We start from the raw sequence: 15,107 nt of genomic DNA on the forward strand, positions 1-15,107 counted from the left end.
AGGTATCCTCACTTTGATGAGACAGGCATCACCCAGATCTCCAGCCTGTGGTCAGATATACAGTGCCTCCTTACATTGACGCTGCCTATGAAAACAATGAGATGAACAACATGCTGTTTTTCAAAGGTACTTTAGCACTGCACAGGAATAATTTAGCAACAAATTAACTGGTCCAGACAACAGGTGCTTTGATGGGTCAATAAATATCCTGCTGTTGCAACTCAATAATAGGAGAGTGACAGTAATTGACAAGAGCGTTGTGTGTATGTACTTTATAATGTGATGAATTAACACATGACATGTTTGTTTTATGTAGTGAATGGTAATTACTTTTGTATCTTTCATGCTCCCAGTACTGGGCAGTGAAGCAGCTAAATCTTCTAGAGGGCTACCCCAGAAACATCTCAGACTTTGGCTTCCCCTCCAGGATGAAGGCTATAGATGCTGCACTTCACTTTCACATTGCCTGCCTCACAGTGTTCTTCACTGGGCACGAGTACTGGAGGTACTCCTTAGACCTATCTAAGACTTGCCATAGACTGACTCCTTTAAGACTGGCTCCCTTTAGACTGACTTTACTTTGGCTCCCATGAGAGACATCCCCTTAGACTTCCTCTTTATCTGCCCACTAACAATGTCACATATACTGATTCAACATATGTGGGTAACGTGGTAATGTCCAATATAGTCACAACATATAATAACAATTCTATTGCATCATCTGGAACAATGGATCAAGAAACTCTTTACTCACAGAATACGTCAGTTTATTGTGTTCGACGAGGGAACCATTTTAGTTTCAACCAGAATGGATATTAGGCTACATGTACTATGTATCATAACCTGGGGGCAGTTCTGATTCTGAATGATATTCAGGTACGATGAGGAGCAGAGAAGGATAAAAGAGGGCTCTCCCTAACCTACTGCCCAACAGTGGCCAGGCATACATACACCCCTGGATGCAGCCATTGTATATGAAGGTAGCTATTGTATATAAATTGCATTCATGAAAATCAGATTCATTTCTAAGTCCTTCCCGAACCCATAAATACATACCATAGAACTTGAGTTCTGCCTGATTTTGAATGTCATCACACTCCACATACTGAACTACCTTTTCTATTTCCAACAGATTTCATCTACTTCTTCAAGGGGAACGTTCAGTATAAATATGACCCCAAATGCATACATGTCACTGCCACGGGGCCTGCCAATGAGTTGCTGGACTGTACAGGACAAGTTAATGACAACACACTAAAGAGGGGAGATGGCTGATCCATCTTCTGCTCAAAGCCTTACACTCTACCTGGCTTCACCCCAGAGACTGTTATCCAAATTAGGGAACACTCAATAGAGGAACGTAGTCATACGCATGAAATAGATGTGTCATTCTGTTCTGGTGAAAATCACAACAAGTTGGTTTACATCACAGGAAACTTATACCATTCACAGGGTTCTCATTAAATAGACTCGGCAATGTCTTTTTACAGATTCCCACAGCTGTCAGCGATTAAACACTTGATTTGAAATCCTGGGTTGAATTGACGGGGTGCTGTCTGATGAAAGGTGTTGCATGATTATGTGTCATACTGTAATGACGGGATTGCTTGTGTCTGTGTCACTGACCCACCCCCCCCAAACACTTTAGGGAACCATTTAACCATCGATATTGATTTGATCAATCTCAGTCAGTCACTCAAATACTGGAAGAGTTATGACTTGCATCATTATTGCATTGGAGCATACAATACAAATAATGTCTATAAGGTTGACTGATGCTATTGCCTGTCACCATCACCTGCTGAGACCATTGAGACATATGTGGGAAGGATAGTTCCTCTCGTTGCCCGAAGATTGCAGATGCTTACTGAAACATAAGTGTACTTTCCCACAGCTAGATTGTATACCAGCTAACAATGAATGAAAGCCAACAGCGTAAAAATGAAATGAGGTGTTGACAGCCTACTCAGAAAACTGGATGTCTTGAGGTCATTTGGGTGACGTTCCCATTAGGTCCCTTAAGGGTATTAGAGCGACGATTATCCCACTGATGTTCTGAGAACTTTCTAAGAACGTTGCATGATTTAACTGACTTATTTCAGCCATTTGAGTTTGGGTTTTCAGTATAGTTGTCTAATGTTAGTGGTGCATATTATTCTATTTTAATGTTACTCCTGAATCATTATCATAAATACAATCATTTGTCTTCAATGTATTTTTAACAGAGCTGAGATTTACTTTGAAGTGCAAAGTGTAGGAATAGGCCTACAGGTGAAATCAGTCATTGATACAGACATGGTGGCGTAGGAGGAAGACCGGAATGCCGTGAACCAAGAGGTTGTGAGTTAAAATCCCAGGTGAGGACATGTTAAATAATAATTACTGTATGAATAAATGATAGAAGCATTATGATTATGACTCAAATTGTTAACCCCATTACTGATGATGACTGTGTGAACTGTGTTAGAGTTATCATTATAAACCCACTAACAGAGGGGGTGAGTTAGAAACTGCTGAGACAAACATTCCAGGATGAAGGGGACTGAGAAACTGGTTAAAGGCCTCCTAAAGGTGGGCGGAGCAAAGTGCCTTTGTGTGTGAAGTGGTATAAAAGCTGTATATGTGTTTTTTGGCGGCAGAGCTCTCCATGATTAAACATACAGATCATTCTTGCCGGTTGTGGACCTTTGTTTAATTCATGATTAAACCAGAGCCTTACACCCTCTAGGAATTATTCAGAGCATTCAGTTTGATTAATTAGAGATAGACATTCTCGTGACAATAAACATACATAATGTAATCATGTATGTAAAAGTGTCAAAAATCTAAGTTGAAAACACTATGTTAAAAGCACTGTTTGTGTGGGTGTCTCTAGCATTGCCAAAAGACAAAGAAGATGGCGCCGACAGACAAGGCAGCTCTGCTTCTAGCTCCTAAGCAACTTTGCCGTATTTAGTTTTGTTGTGTTATTTCTTACATTATTAGTCCAGAACGTTTTTTTGTGTTATTACATACAGCCTCAAATAACTTTTGGATATGAGAGCGGCACCAGTGTTATGACCAGAAATACGACTTTCCCGAATTGGATCCTTTGTTCGTACCCCCCAGGGCAATTTAACTTATCCCAGAGGCTGCTTCAAGATGCCGCCGGCGGAGAAGAGGTATTCGGAGTGGACTTCTAGTCCGACTCAGAAGGCGTGCACACCATCCACCGCTTCCGAGTATTTTACTCACTAATGTTCAGTCCTTGGACAATAAAGTAGACAAGCTCAGGGCGAGGATCTCCTTCCAGAGAGACATCAGGGACTGTAACATACTCTGTTTCATGGAATCATGGCTCTCTCCGGATATACTGTCCCCATCCATACAGCCAGCTGGGTTCTCAGTACATCGCGCAGACAGGAATAAAAAACTCTCTGGGGAGAAGAAAGGCGTTGGTGTATGTTTCATGATTAACTACTCATGGTGTGATTGTGATAACGTACAGGAAGTCAAGTCCTTTTCTTCATACTGACATAGAATGTCTCACAATCAAATATCGACCGTATTACCTCCCAAGAGAATTCTCTTCGGTTATAGTAACAGCCGTGTATATCCCCCCTCAAGCCGATACCACGACGGCCGTAAAGGAACTACACTGGACTTTATGCAAACTGGAAACCACATATCCTGAGGCCACATTTATTGTAGCTGGGGATTTTAACAAAGCAAATTTGAGGAAAACGCTACCGAAGTTCTATCAACACATTGCCTGTAGTACTCACGATACAAAAACTCTCGAACATTGCTACTCCCCCTTCTGGGATGGCTACAAGGCCCTCCCCGGCTCTCCCTTCGGCAAATCAGATCACGACTCCATTTTGCTCCTCCCTTAATATAGGCAGAAACTCAAACAGGAAGTACCCGTGCTAAGGTCATTTCAACACTGGTCTGGCCAATCAGAATCCTTGCTTCAAGACTGTTTTGATCACACGGACTGGGATATTTTCCGGGTTGCCTATGAGAATAACATTGACATATACACGGCCACGGGGGATGTTGTTCCTACTGTGACTATTAAAAGCTACCCAAACCAGCAACCGTGGATAGATGGCAACATTCACGCAAAACTGAAAGCACAAACCACCGCATTTAACCACGGCAAGGTGACTGGGAATATGGTCAAATACAAACAGTGTAATTATTCCTTTCGTAAGGCAATCAAACAGGCAAAACATCAGTACAGAGACAAAGTGGAGTCGCAATTCAACGACACAAGACGTATGTGGCAGGGTCTACAGACAGTCACGGATTACAAAGGGAAAACAAGCCACGTCGCGGACACCGACGTCTTACTCCCAGACAAGCTAAATACCTTCTTCGTCCGCTTTGAGGATAACACAGTGCCACCGACGCGGCCCGCTCCCAAGGACTGTGGGCTCTTTCTTGTGGCTGACGTGAGTAAGACATTTAAGAGTGTTAACCCTAACAAGGCTGCCGGCCCAGACCGCATACCTAGACGCGTCCTCAGAGCATGCACAGACCAGCTGGCTGGAGTGTTTACGGACATATTCAATCTCTCCTTATCCAAGTCTGCTGTCCCCACTTGCTTCCATTGTTCCTGTACCCAGGAAAGCAAAGGTAACTGAACTAAATGACTATCGCCCCGTAGCACTCCCTTCTGTCATCATGAAGTGCTTTGAGAGGCTAGTTAAGGATCATATCACCTCAACCTTACCTGACACCCTAGACCAGGGGTGTCAAACGTACGGCCTGCGGGCCAAATCAGGCCCGCAAACGGGTTTAATCCGGCCCGCGAGATGATTAAAAAATAAATACAAATAATAATAATAACTTTTTTTTTTTTTAAGTATAAAAATGCGCTGCAATTTTTCAATAAAATAAACTGCTGTTCCAATTGCGTCCACTGGATGGCGAAATAGCAATTGTGTTAAGCAAGCAAACTGTTTATACCGGGGCAGAGCAAGTAGGTCAAGCACGTGCAGCCAATGAGCTACTTTGTTTTGCCCGCGATATTTATTACGGCTTCTACTTTTAACATTATGTGCTTTGGCACCCTCATTGCCCCAATATGTCTCTGTCAAAAAAGAGAAAAGTGGACGCAGAGTGCAGAGTGTTCCAAGAAAAATGGTCATCCTATTTAATCACGGAATTGAATGGGAAAGCTGTATGTTTGGTGTGTTCAGAGCATGTTGCAGTACTGAAAGAATATAACCTTCGCCGCCACTATGTGAGTCTTCATGCCGACAAATATGACAACTTTCAAGGACAGCGGAGATGAGAGAAGGTGAATGAACTGTTGGCGGGTCTGAAGAAACAGCAGTCTGTGTTTACTCACAGCCGAGACATCAGTGACGCTGCAGTGAAAGCTAGCTACCTCATTGCTAATGAAATCGCAGTGGCTTCAAAACCATTTAGTGAGGGTGAATTTGTAAAAACATGCATGATGAAGGCAGCGGAGATTGTGTGCCCTGAAAAGCGGCAGGCTTTTGCAAATATCACAGTTGCAGACAGGATTTCCGATCTTTCAGTGGATTTGGACAGCCAGTTGAAGCAAAAAGTAAAGTCATTTATTGCGTTTTCGGTTGCAATTGATGAAAGCACAGACATTACAGATGTTGCACAACTGGCCATTTTTTCATCCGCGGAGTTGATGACACATTGACCGTCACGAGGAGTTCGTGGAGTTGGTGCCGATGACAGATACAACGACAGCAGCTGATATTTTTACCGCACTTGTCGGCGCGCTGGACAGGGTCGGAGTGGACTGGTCCCGCGCTGTCAGCCTGGCTACAGATGGTGCGCCCTCAATGATCGGGAAAAAAGCAGGCGTTGTGACAAAGTTCAGAGAGAAAGTGCAATCTGCAAATGGAGGATGTGATTTTTTGACTTTTCACTGTATTTTGCACCAGGAGGCTTTGTGTTGCAAGTCATTAAAGATGGATAACGTCATGAAGGTGGTCATCCAAACTGTTAATTTCATCCGATCCAGAAGCCTGAATCACTGTCAGTTTGACAGCCTTCTCAGAGAGAAAGACCACATCTATGGCCTGCCATACCACACTGAGGTAAGATGGTTAAGCCGAGGTGCTGTGCTGAGGCGTTTCTTTGATTTACGAGAAGAAATTGAACAGTTCATGGAAGAAAAGGGCAAACCAGTGTTAGAATTTCATTCCGCAGAATGGATGCCGGACCTTGCATTTATGGTGGATGTTACATAGCACCTGAATAAATTGAACAAACAGCTGCAAGGGCGCAACAAAGTTGTCACGCAGTATTATGACAGCATACGTTCTTTCAAGTTGAAGCTGTCATTGTGGGAGATGCAACTTGCCGGTGGTGATGCAGCTCACTTCCCCTGTCTGAAAAATGTGTGCGCGACCCAACATGTGGCAGACAAGAGCGTTGTACCAGTAACCGAAAGGTCGCTGGTTCTAATCCCCGCCGACTAGGTGAAAAATCTGTCGATGTGCCCTTGAGCAAGGCACTTAACCCTAATTGCTCCTGTAAGTCGCTCTGGATAAGAGCGTCTGCTAAATGACCAATTTATGTATTTATTTATTTATAAAATAACTGGACTGTTACGGGAGTTTGAGCAACGCTTTCAGATTTATGTTTATATGTTTTTATGTTGATGTGCTTTGTGTGTTCTTTGTCCTCAGAACTTTCAAATAACTTGAGGTGTTTTATGATTAATAGTGATGTTGTGCTTTTGGACACTGTCCTCAGGCTCCAGCTTTATGTTTATATGTTTTTATGTTGATGTGCTATTGTTTTTAATTGATTTTATTTTATTTGTATATTTAACCTATTCTTGACTCTGTGGTTCTTGCACTTGTTTGGGGGAACAGGATTTCATTATTTTTATCTACATTTCTGCCTGAGAAATGACACCCTGATATAGTTCTGTGATCTGTGAAACAGTTCTGTTAATCACTGAGGCAATGTGTGTTTGTGTGTTCTTTTTCTTTCGAATTTTCAAATAAACTTGACGTGTTTTATGATTAATAGTGATGTTGTGCTTGTACTATTTTGGACACACTGTCCTCAGGCTCCAGCTTTATGTTGTATGTTGATCGTATTAAAACAAAGAAAACAATCTGAAGTTGTTGTTTTTAAGTTATATATACCATGATTTTTCCGGTCCGGCCCACTTGGGAATAGATTTTCCTCCATGTGGCCCCTGAGCTAAAATGAGTTTGACACCCCTGCCCTAGACCCACTTCAATTTGCATTCCGCCCCAATAGAGCCGGTCACACCCTGGCTCTGGGACTCATTATGTTGAGCCAGGGTGTGTTCATTTCTGTGTGTGTATTTCTGTGTTGGTGTTCATTCTAGTTTGTTGTATTCTATGTTTGCCTGAGTGACTCCCAATCAGAGGCAACGAGTGTCAGCTGTTGGCTGGTTGTCTCTGATTGGGAGCCATATTTAACTGTATGTTTTCCCTTTGTGGTTGTGGGTTTTTGTTCCGTGTTCGGTCATTGATACCGTGGACGTCACGAGTCGTGTTTTGTTTTGTATTTTGATGCTTTAACTAATTAAAGTATGTTTGTTCATCACGCTGCGCCTTGGTCTACTCCTTACCTCGACCTTGACAGAGCCACAGATGATGGAATCGCCATTGCACTGCACACTGCCCTATCCCATCTGGACAAGAGGAATATCCATGTAAGAATGCTGTTCATTGACTATAGCTCAGATTTCAACACCATAGTACCCTCCAAGCTCATCATTAAGCTCGGGGCCCTGACGGGCCACCCCCCGGTGGTGAAGGTAGGAAACAACACCTCCACTACGCTGATCCTCAACACAGGGGCCCCACAAGGGTACGTGCTCAGCCCCCTCCTGTAGTCCCTGTTCACCCATGACTGTGTGGCCACGCACGCCGCCAACTCAATCATCAAGTTTGCAGACGACACAACAGTGGTAGGCCTGATTAACAACAATGACGAGACAGCCTACAGGGAGAAGGTGAGGGCCCTGGCGGAGTGGTGCCAGGAAAATAACCTCTCCCTCAACAAAACGAAGGAGCTGATCGTGGACTTCAGGAGACAACAGTGAGAGCACGCACCAATTCACATCGACAGGTCGCAGTGGAGAAGATGAAAAGCTTCAAGTTCCTCGGCGTACACATCACTGACAATCTAAAATGGTCCACCCACACAGACAGTGTGGTGAAGAAGGCGCAACAGCGCCTCTACAACCTCAGGAGGCTGAAGAAATTTGTCTTGGCCCCCTAAGACCCTCACAAACTTTTACAGATGTACAATTGAGAGCATCCTGTCGGGATGAATCACTGCCTGGTACGGCAACTGCAGCCCGCAACCGCAGGGCTCTCCAGAGGGTGGTGCGGTCTGCCCAATGTATCACCAGGGGCACACTGCCTGCCCTCCAGGACACCTACAACACCTGATGTCACAGGAAGGCCAAAAAGATAATCAAGGACATCAACCACCAGAGCCATGGCCTGTTCACCCCGCTATCATCCAGAAGGTGAGGTCAGTGCAGGTGCATCAAAGCTGGGACCGAGAGACTGAAAAACAGCTTCTATCTCAAGGCCATCAGATTGTTAAATAGCCATCACCAGCCGGCTACCACCCGGTTGCTCAACCCAGCACCTTAGAGGCTGCTGCCCTATATACATAGACATGGAATCACTGGTCACTTTAAATGGAATACTAGTCACTTTAATAATGTTTACATACTGTTTTACTCATTTCCTATGTATATACTGTAGTCTACTGTATTTTAGTCAATACCACCCAGACATTATAATATATTATAATATATATTTCTTAATTCCATTATTTTACTTTTAAATTTGTGTGTATTGTTGTGAATTGTTAGATACTACTGCACTGTTGGAGCTAGGAACACAAGCATTTCGCTACACCCGCAACAACATCTGCTAAATATATGTGTGTGACCAATACAATTTGATTTGATATGATTTGAAGAGCTGTGACTGGATCAGTGGTTCACCAATCAGGGCCTTAATGGGCTTTGCAACAGTAACAAGGGGTAATGTGTTACTAAACTAGGATGGGGTTGGGGGGGGGGCATTTCTTTGCGACCATCAGGTGACGTCCTCCGGACAAACCGAGAACTAGACAAAAAACTCCAGGGAACTATGACACAAAGTCCCAAGAACTTCCTACAACGTCCCCGGGGACATCCCTGGGACCAACAGGGAACTAGACAAAACCTCCAGGGGACCATGACACAACGTCCTGATGACTTTAGGCGACCATTTCGTGACATCCTAACGACTCATTGTTGTTTGCAGGGGAGATACTACGAAGGAGCAGAGACCTTAACGCCAAGACTAATGTATTGCATGTATTGTAATCTTTTCTAATAAATGATTAAACAAATATGTGTCATTTCCTGTCTGAACTTTAGATGATCGAAATAATCCTTCTTTCTTATACATGCAATAACACACCTTTCTGAGGGAGTGATGCATTCCGGTACAACAACAAAAATTCACACACACTTGGTGATAATGTAGAATGTGAAATATCAAATACTGTAGATTGGTATGTCAGCATATTTAAAGCTTGTTAAAGCATTATTTAAAGCTTTTTTTGTGTCTGAATACATTTTTGGCAGTATTCTTTCTTCCAACTTATAGTACATAATGATCAGTTAGATCTAGATAAAAAAAAGTACATATTTCCATTGGGACATAAATGATTAACATAACGATCAATCAATGACTTGATTATGTGACAAATAACAAATATGACAATGTGTAAATACAGTAGATTAAGGCAGTGTTTTTGTCTTTGTCATAATTCCTTTGTTATGGAAAATGTGTTTGCTGATCTGTCATCACCTTTTACATTACCTTGATTTCCTTCCTCTTGTTTGATGATGAGGGTTTTGACAGTGATTACTCACTGAGACATTACCCAACTCCCCAGGCTTTAAGCCTATATAAGACAACCCCTGGCCACACACCACACAAACAAGACGCTCTCAAGGAAGAAGCATCATGAAGACTTTAAATCTGTGCTTACTACTAGTCAGCCTGGCAATAGTGGTTTACTCTTTGCCAGTATCGCCACCTACTGAAGAAGATGAAGCCCTAGCAGAGGTATGCTTTTTGTCAAATATTTTGGAAGGAGGGTCTTTATGGGTTTCACAACTGAAAATATTATGATGGAACAGATGTGTTCATGTTACTTCATATGGATCAGTCAGGTCGAATGTGTTCTCAATGACTTACCTGGTTAAATAAAGGAAAACAAAAAATATATATATTATAATTGGTTGTGTTGAAGAGCAAGAACTATTGAAATCCTTGCTTAGTTAGTTGCTATACTCATAACACAATAAAGTCATTCTGTAATTGAATTCTTGCTGTGTGAGCCTTGTACACATACCAGAGGAGATTATATTCATAACTGTAGTAAATGGCACTATAATGTACTATCATTATAACTTCATGCTTGCTGTGTTTTCTGTAGACGTACCTAAAGAGGTTCTTTAACCTGACGGAGGAGACAGGTCCGATGTTCAGACGGGGGCTCAGCCAGCGGAGCAGGAAAGTCAGCGAGATGCAGAGGTTCTTTGGCCTCAAGGTGACAGGAACCTTGGACGCTGAGACCGTGACGATGATGAAGAAGCCACGCTGCGGGGTACCTGACGTCCAACTCAGCCGATTCACCACCTTCGATAACCTTAAGTGGCAGACAAACCAGCTTACTTACAGGTGAGAAGAGTGAGAAAAACAAGTTGACCATGGTGAATTGATACTTAGCAAAAGTAGGGTTTGTAATGATAACATTTAGTTAGTTGCAATACCAATTAGGTGGTCTTTACATTTTGAGAAAAACACTCAACTACACCAAACTGTTTGTTGCACTCACCACTGTAAGTCGCTCTGGATAAGAGTGTCTGCTAAATGACTAAAATTAAAAAAAATTAAATGTGTCAATCAAAGGTTTTGTATTGGCAAACATCAAATTATACACAGAGACACTATGAGTGATAGGCCAAAGTCAGGGTTTGCTGAACAAACCAAAAAACATTTTCTACATTGAGAAATATTTTTCTAATGTTGACTGTTGGTCTATTGTCTTCTTCAGAATTGAGAACTACACTCCTGACATGTCTGTGGCTGAGGTGGACAACTCCATAGAGAGAGCAATACAGGTGTGGGCCAAGGTCTCCCCCCTGAGGTTCACCCGTATCTACAGCGGCACCGCTGACATCATGATCTCCTTCGGCAACAGAAGTAAGAAACTTGTATCTTACCTAACACAATGTTAATGTGACCTACTGAAACAGAATTCCTTAAATATTTAGAAAGTGTAACATGGAAGTACTTGGATGGGTTACTGAATATGTTTGTCAAAGCTACTAATAAGCTATTATAACAATAATATTGGTACAAGACCATAGGTCTGATGCACCAACATGTCATACTGTACATGTACACTAAGAATGCACACATTTAAAGATCCACTCCATGTACATATATATATATTAATTTCTCTGTTGGAAAAACATAATTCCAAGTATAAAAAGTACAGTAAAGTACACACACTTAAGGGTGAAAAAATATGTTTTGAGCAAAATAGTGTTTTTTTAGACAATTGCTAAATTCAACGAGTTGGCAATTAAATGAGCTGGTTTGATCGGTGCACTCTGATATCATCGGCCTCCCCCCTTGCCTGGATGGATGGGTTCAGTAACCCATCCATCCAGGCTCTGCTGTAGCCGGCCGCAACCGGGAGACCAATGGGGCGGCGCACAATTGGCCCAGCGTCGTCCAGGGTAGGGGAGGGAATGGCCGGCAGGGAGGTAGCTCAGTTGGTAGAGCATGGCGGAAAAAAATAAAAAAATAAATAAATAAAATATTCTAAAAATAATAATGCATGCACTAACTGTAAGTCGCTCTGGATAAGAGCGTCTGCTAAATGACGTAAATGTAAATGTAAAAGAGGAAAGGCCCACCCCCCAACTTGTGCCATTTCATTAGGAGCCCTGCACCAGCTACTAAAATGCACCTTTTGTGAGGTAAATCAGGTGATAAATGAGGTGCTAGGGAGGCTGGAGTTGGTCTTCAAAACTGAAAAATGAAAGACAGACAGACACTTAAAAGGCTCTCAGGATGTTTGAGTAGCAGGGTTAGAAAGGGAGGGAGGGAGATACCTGTGGAGGATCCACTTTACATTCCTCCTGTCAGAGCACAGTGCAGATATATTCAGACATTATGACAGTATTCCCTGGCTAAAAGCCATTGAACAGAGGGGCACCCTCCGCCCCATACCACTTACATAACCAACATCAACACCACTCATAAACAAACACATCCACAATGGCATCAGTATCATAACTCTGCTTGTCCCCCTCACTGTAATCTGTCTTTACACAGTTTGATGAGTTGAAAGGGTGTTATTAGAGTCATTTTGCTTTATGTCACCCTCTGGGGTGTTACATTGGGCCCATGTAAGTGCATCGGTTTGAGAAACAAACATAAATAATTCATTTTGTTATATACATTATGCATTTGTCCTCATAATAATAATAATAATATGCCATTTAGCAGACGCTTTTATCCAAAGCGACTTACAGTCATGCGTGCATAAATTTTTTGTGTATGGGTGGTCCCGGGGATCGAACCCACTACCTTGGCGTTACAAGCGCCGTGCTCTACCAGTTGAGCTACAGAGGACCACCTCATCTCTGATGGCTCATACTATTATTTCTCCTGTCTGTGTAGATCATGGTGATTTCTACCCCTTCGATGGCCCTGAAGGCACCCTGGCCCATGCCTTCGCCCCCGGCGCTGACATTGGAGGAGATGCTCATTTTGACGATGACGAGTACTTCACCTTCAGCTCAACCAGAGGTGAGACCCTCTATCACAACAATAAATGTGGAACATGACTTAATTTACTACATTTACCCTGTTTCAATTGTAGGACAATCTTGGGTGAAGTGTCAGGTAGCCTAGCGGTTAAGAGCGTTGGGCCAGTAACCGAAAGGTTGCTGATTTGAATCCACAAGCCGACTTGGTGAAAAATATATTGATGTGCCCTTGTTAAAAGCGTCTGCTAAAATGTAAATGTCATGAAAATTGCCACAAAATAGTAGAAGAATGATGTATTTTCATCATATAGGGTACAACCTGTTCTTGGTGGCTGCCCATGAGTTTGGCCATTCCCTGGGTCTCAGCCACTCCGACGACCCTGGAGCGCTGATGTTCCCAGTGTACAGCTACACAGAGCCCAGAACCTTCTCTCTGCCTCGTGATGACGTCAACGGCATCCAGTACATATACGGTCAGTATTGAATTATCTTTTCTCTTTCTGCCCTGTTTGGTTTAGCTTTATATTGCTGTATTCCACTTCTTTTGACTGACTAACAAAAAGGCTCATGCAAAATACGTTATATTATTGATCTCCAAGTAACTCATTTATGAGACTGTCCAATATTGGAATTGGAACTAATGAGTATCTGTGTCCTCCAGGCCCAAACCCAGATGTTAACCCTAACCCAGATAAGCCCGACCCTACACCCGCTTCCACCCCTGATGCCTGTGACCCCACCCTGGTCCTGGATGCTGTCACCACTCTGCGTGGGGAGAAGATGTTCTTCAAGGGCAGGTACAGTACATCATATAGCCTAGATCAGATGTTCAGTGACTTATGGTAACCTACAGCTCAGACACAGCCAATGAATGACACTGTTTCCCAGAGAAACAAAATGGTTGCCGTGTAATCTGTGATCCAGAGCTCTAACGTCCTGATGTCCTCCCTCCATCTTCAGGTTCTTCTGGCGTATTTACCCTCAGAGCAGCAAACCACAGCAGAACCTCATCAAGACTTTCTGGCCCGAACTCCCCAACAACATCAATGCAGCTTATGAGAGCATGCTATCTGACAGAGTGTTCCTCTTTAAAGGTATTACAGAGTCACCAATTGCCTCAAACTAGCCCTTGTATGGCTGTAGTCTCCACATGGTGTCTAGACAACAACTGTGGAGGCTAGAACCATATCAGCACTAGCCTCCCTATATGCCTGTAATGAATACTGTGTGAATACATTAACCTGTTTAATTGGAGTCATATCTCAGTAATACTCTGTCACTGTCCCTGCAGATCGTCAGGTCTGGGCTCTCTATGGCTATGACATCGTCCCCGGGTATCCCAGAAACCTGAAGAGCTTGGGTCTGCCCAGGACTGTGAAGAAAGTTGACGCCGCACTGTACGATGAAGATTCTCGCAAGACCTTGTTCTTCGTTGGCGACTACTACTACAGGTTAGTGGAGTCTAGTTTATCATTACAAGCTATAGAATTTATTGTCACTTTTCTATGTACTGTATGTTGCCATTAGATATTGATGTCAAGAGCATCACAATCTCACTAATATTTATTTTATCATAGTTATGATGAGGAAATGAAAAGCATGGACAGAGGTTTCCCCAAGCGTGTGGATGAACAGTTCCCAGGCATGACAAGCAAAGTGACTGCAGCCTTCCAAGTCCGAGGTGAGCGTGATACAGCATCTAAGCACACAACTGTGCATTACAAGCCAAGGAGACGTAAATATAAAAAATATTATTTTCTACCTTCTAAAGTTTTCATTGAATATAAGAAAATCCCCTGAATAGTCCTATTAAGTCCTATTTTAGATTTTCTTGAGCATTGATAGGTTCTCAGTGTGGCATGTCGCTAACCTCTCTACCCTATATGGTTTTACAGGCTTCACCTACCTCTATAGTGGCCCCTACGTGTTTGAATACAACATGGGGACCAGAAGACAGCTCCGTGTGCTAGGAAACAGCTACTTCCTGCCTTGTTAGACCATCGACCATAATGAGACGTTTAAGCAGCAGCTGTGAACAATGATTAATTTAGGCAAATGACAAAGTTGTTTCTAACATGAAGTTGTTGTATTTTTGTGAGATTTTATTAGTTTTCTAGGAACTAATATTGCCACATATCTATTTAAATATCTATTTATGTATCTAAATTATTTTATATTTTTCTTGACTAAATTGTAACCTAAATAAGCTGAAAAAATGAATGTATTGAATGTAGGCCAAACATATTTGTACACTTTGCATATTCAAATAAATTCCAAGTTTTAG

The 15,107-nt window shown here is 42.6% G+C and overlaps 1 protein-coding gene across 1 annotated transcript; it reads left to right on the top strand.

Annotated features, from left to right (window-relative positions):
* Positions 1–9,986: 9,986 nt before the first annotated feature.
* LOC121574328 (collagenase 3-like) lies at positions 9,987–15,095 on the top strand. Its single transcript, XM_041886944.2, has 10 exons — positions 9,987–10,100; positions 10,474–10,718; positions 11,095–11,243; positions 12,735–12,863; positions 13,135–13,296; positions 13,485–13,620; positions 13,784–13,917; positions 14,115–14,274; positions 14,401–14,504; positions 14,719–15,095. The coding sequence occupies exons 1-10, from the start codon at positions 9,999–10,001 to the stop codon at positions 14,817–14,819; spliced, it is 1,422 nt and encodes a 473-aa protein (XP_041742878.1). The 5' UTR covers positions 9,987–9,998; the 3' UTR covers positions 14,820–15,095.
* The last annotated feature ends 12 nt before the right edge of the window (positions 15,096–15,107 follow it).

Source organism: Coregonus clupeaformis, chromosome 9 (assembly GCF_020615455.1).
Source record: "Coregonus clupeaformis isolate EN_2021a chromosome 9, ASM2061545v1, whole genome shotgun sequence".
Taxonomy (NCBI): Eukaryota; Metazoa; Chordata; class Actinopteri; order Salmoniformes; family Salmonidae; genus Coregonus; species Coregonus clupeaformis.

Bases quoted from the DNA above. Each gene is read 5' to 3' on its own strand.
- LOC121574328 (XM_041886944.2), top strand. From the start codon at position 9,999: ATGAAGACTTTAAATCTGTGCTTACTACTAGTCAGCCTGGCAATAGTG. The intron at 10,101-10,473 runs GTATGCTTTTTG...TGTTTTCTGTAG, and splicing joins AAGATGAAGCCCTAGCAGAG to ACGTACCTAAAGAGGTTCTT. The intron at 13,297-13,484 runs GTCAGTATTGAA...TGTGTCCTCCAG, and splicing joins CGGCATCCAGTACATATACG to GCCCAAACCCAGATGTTAAC.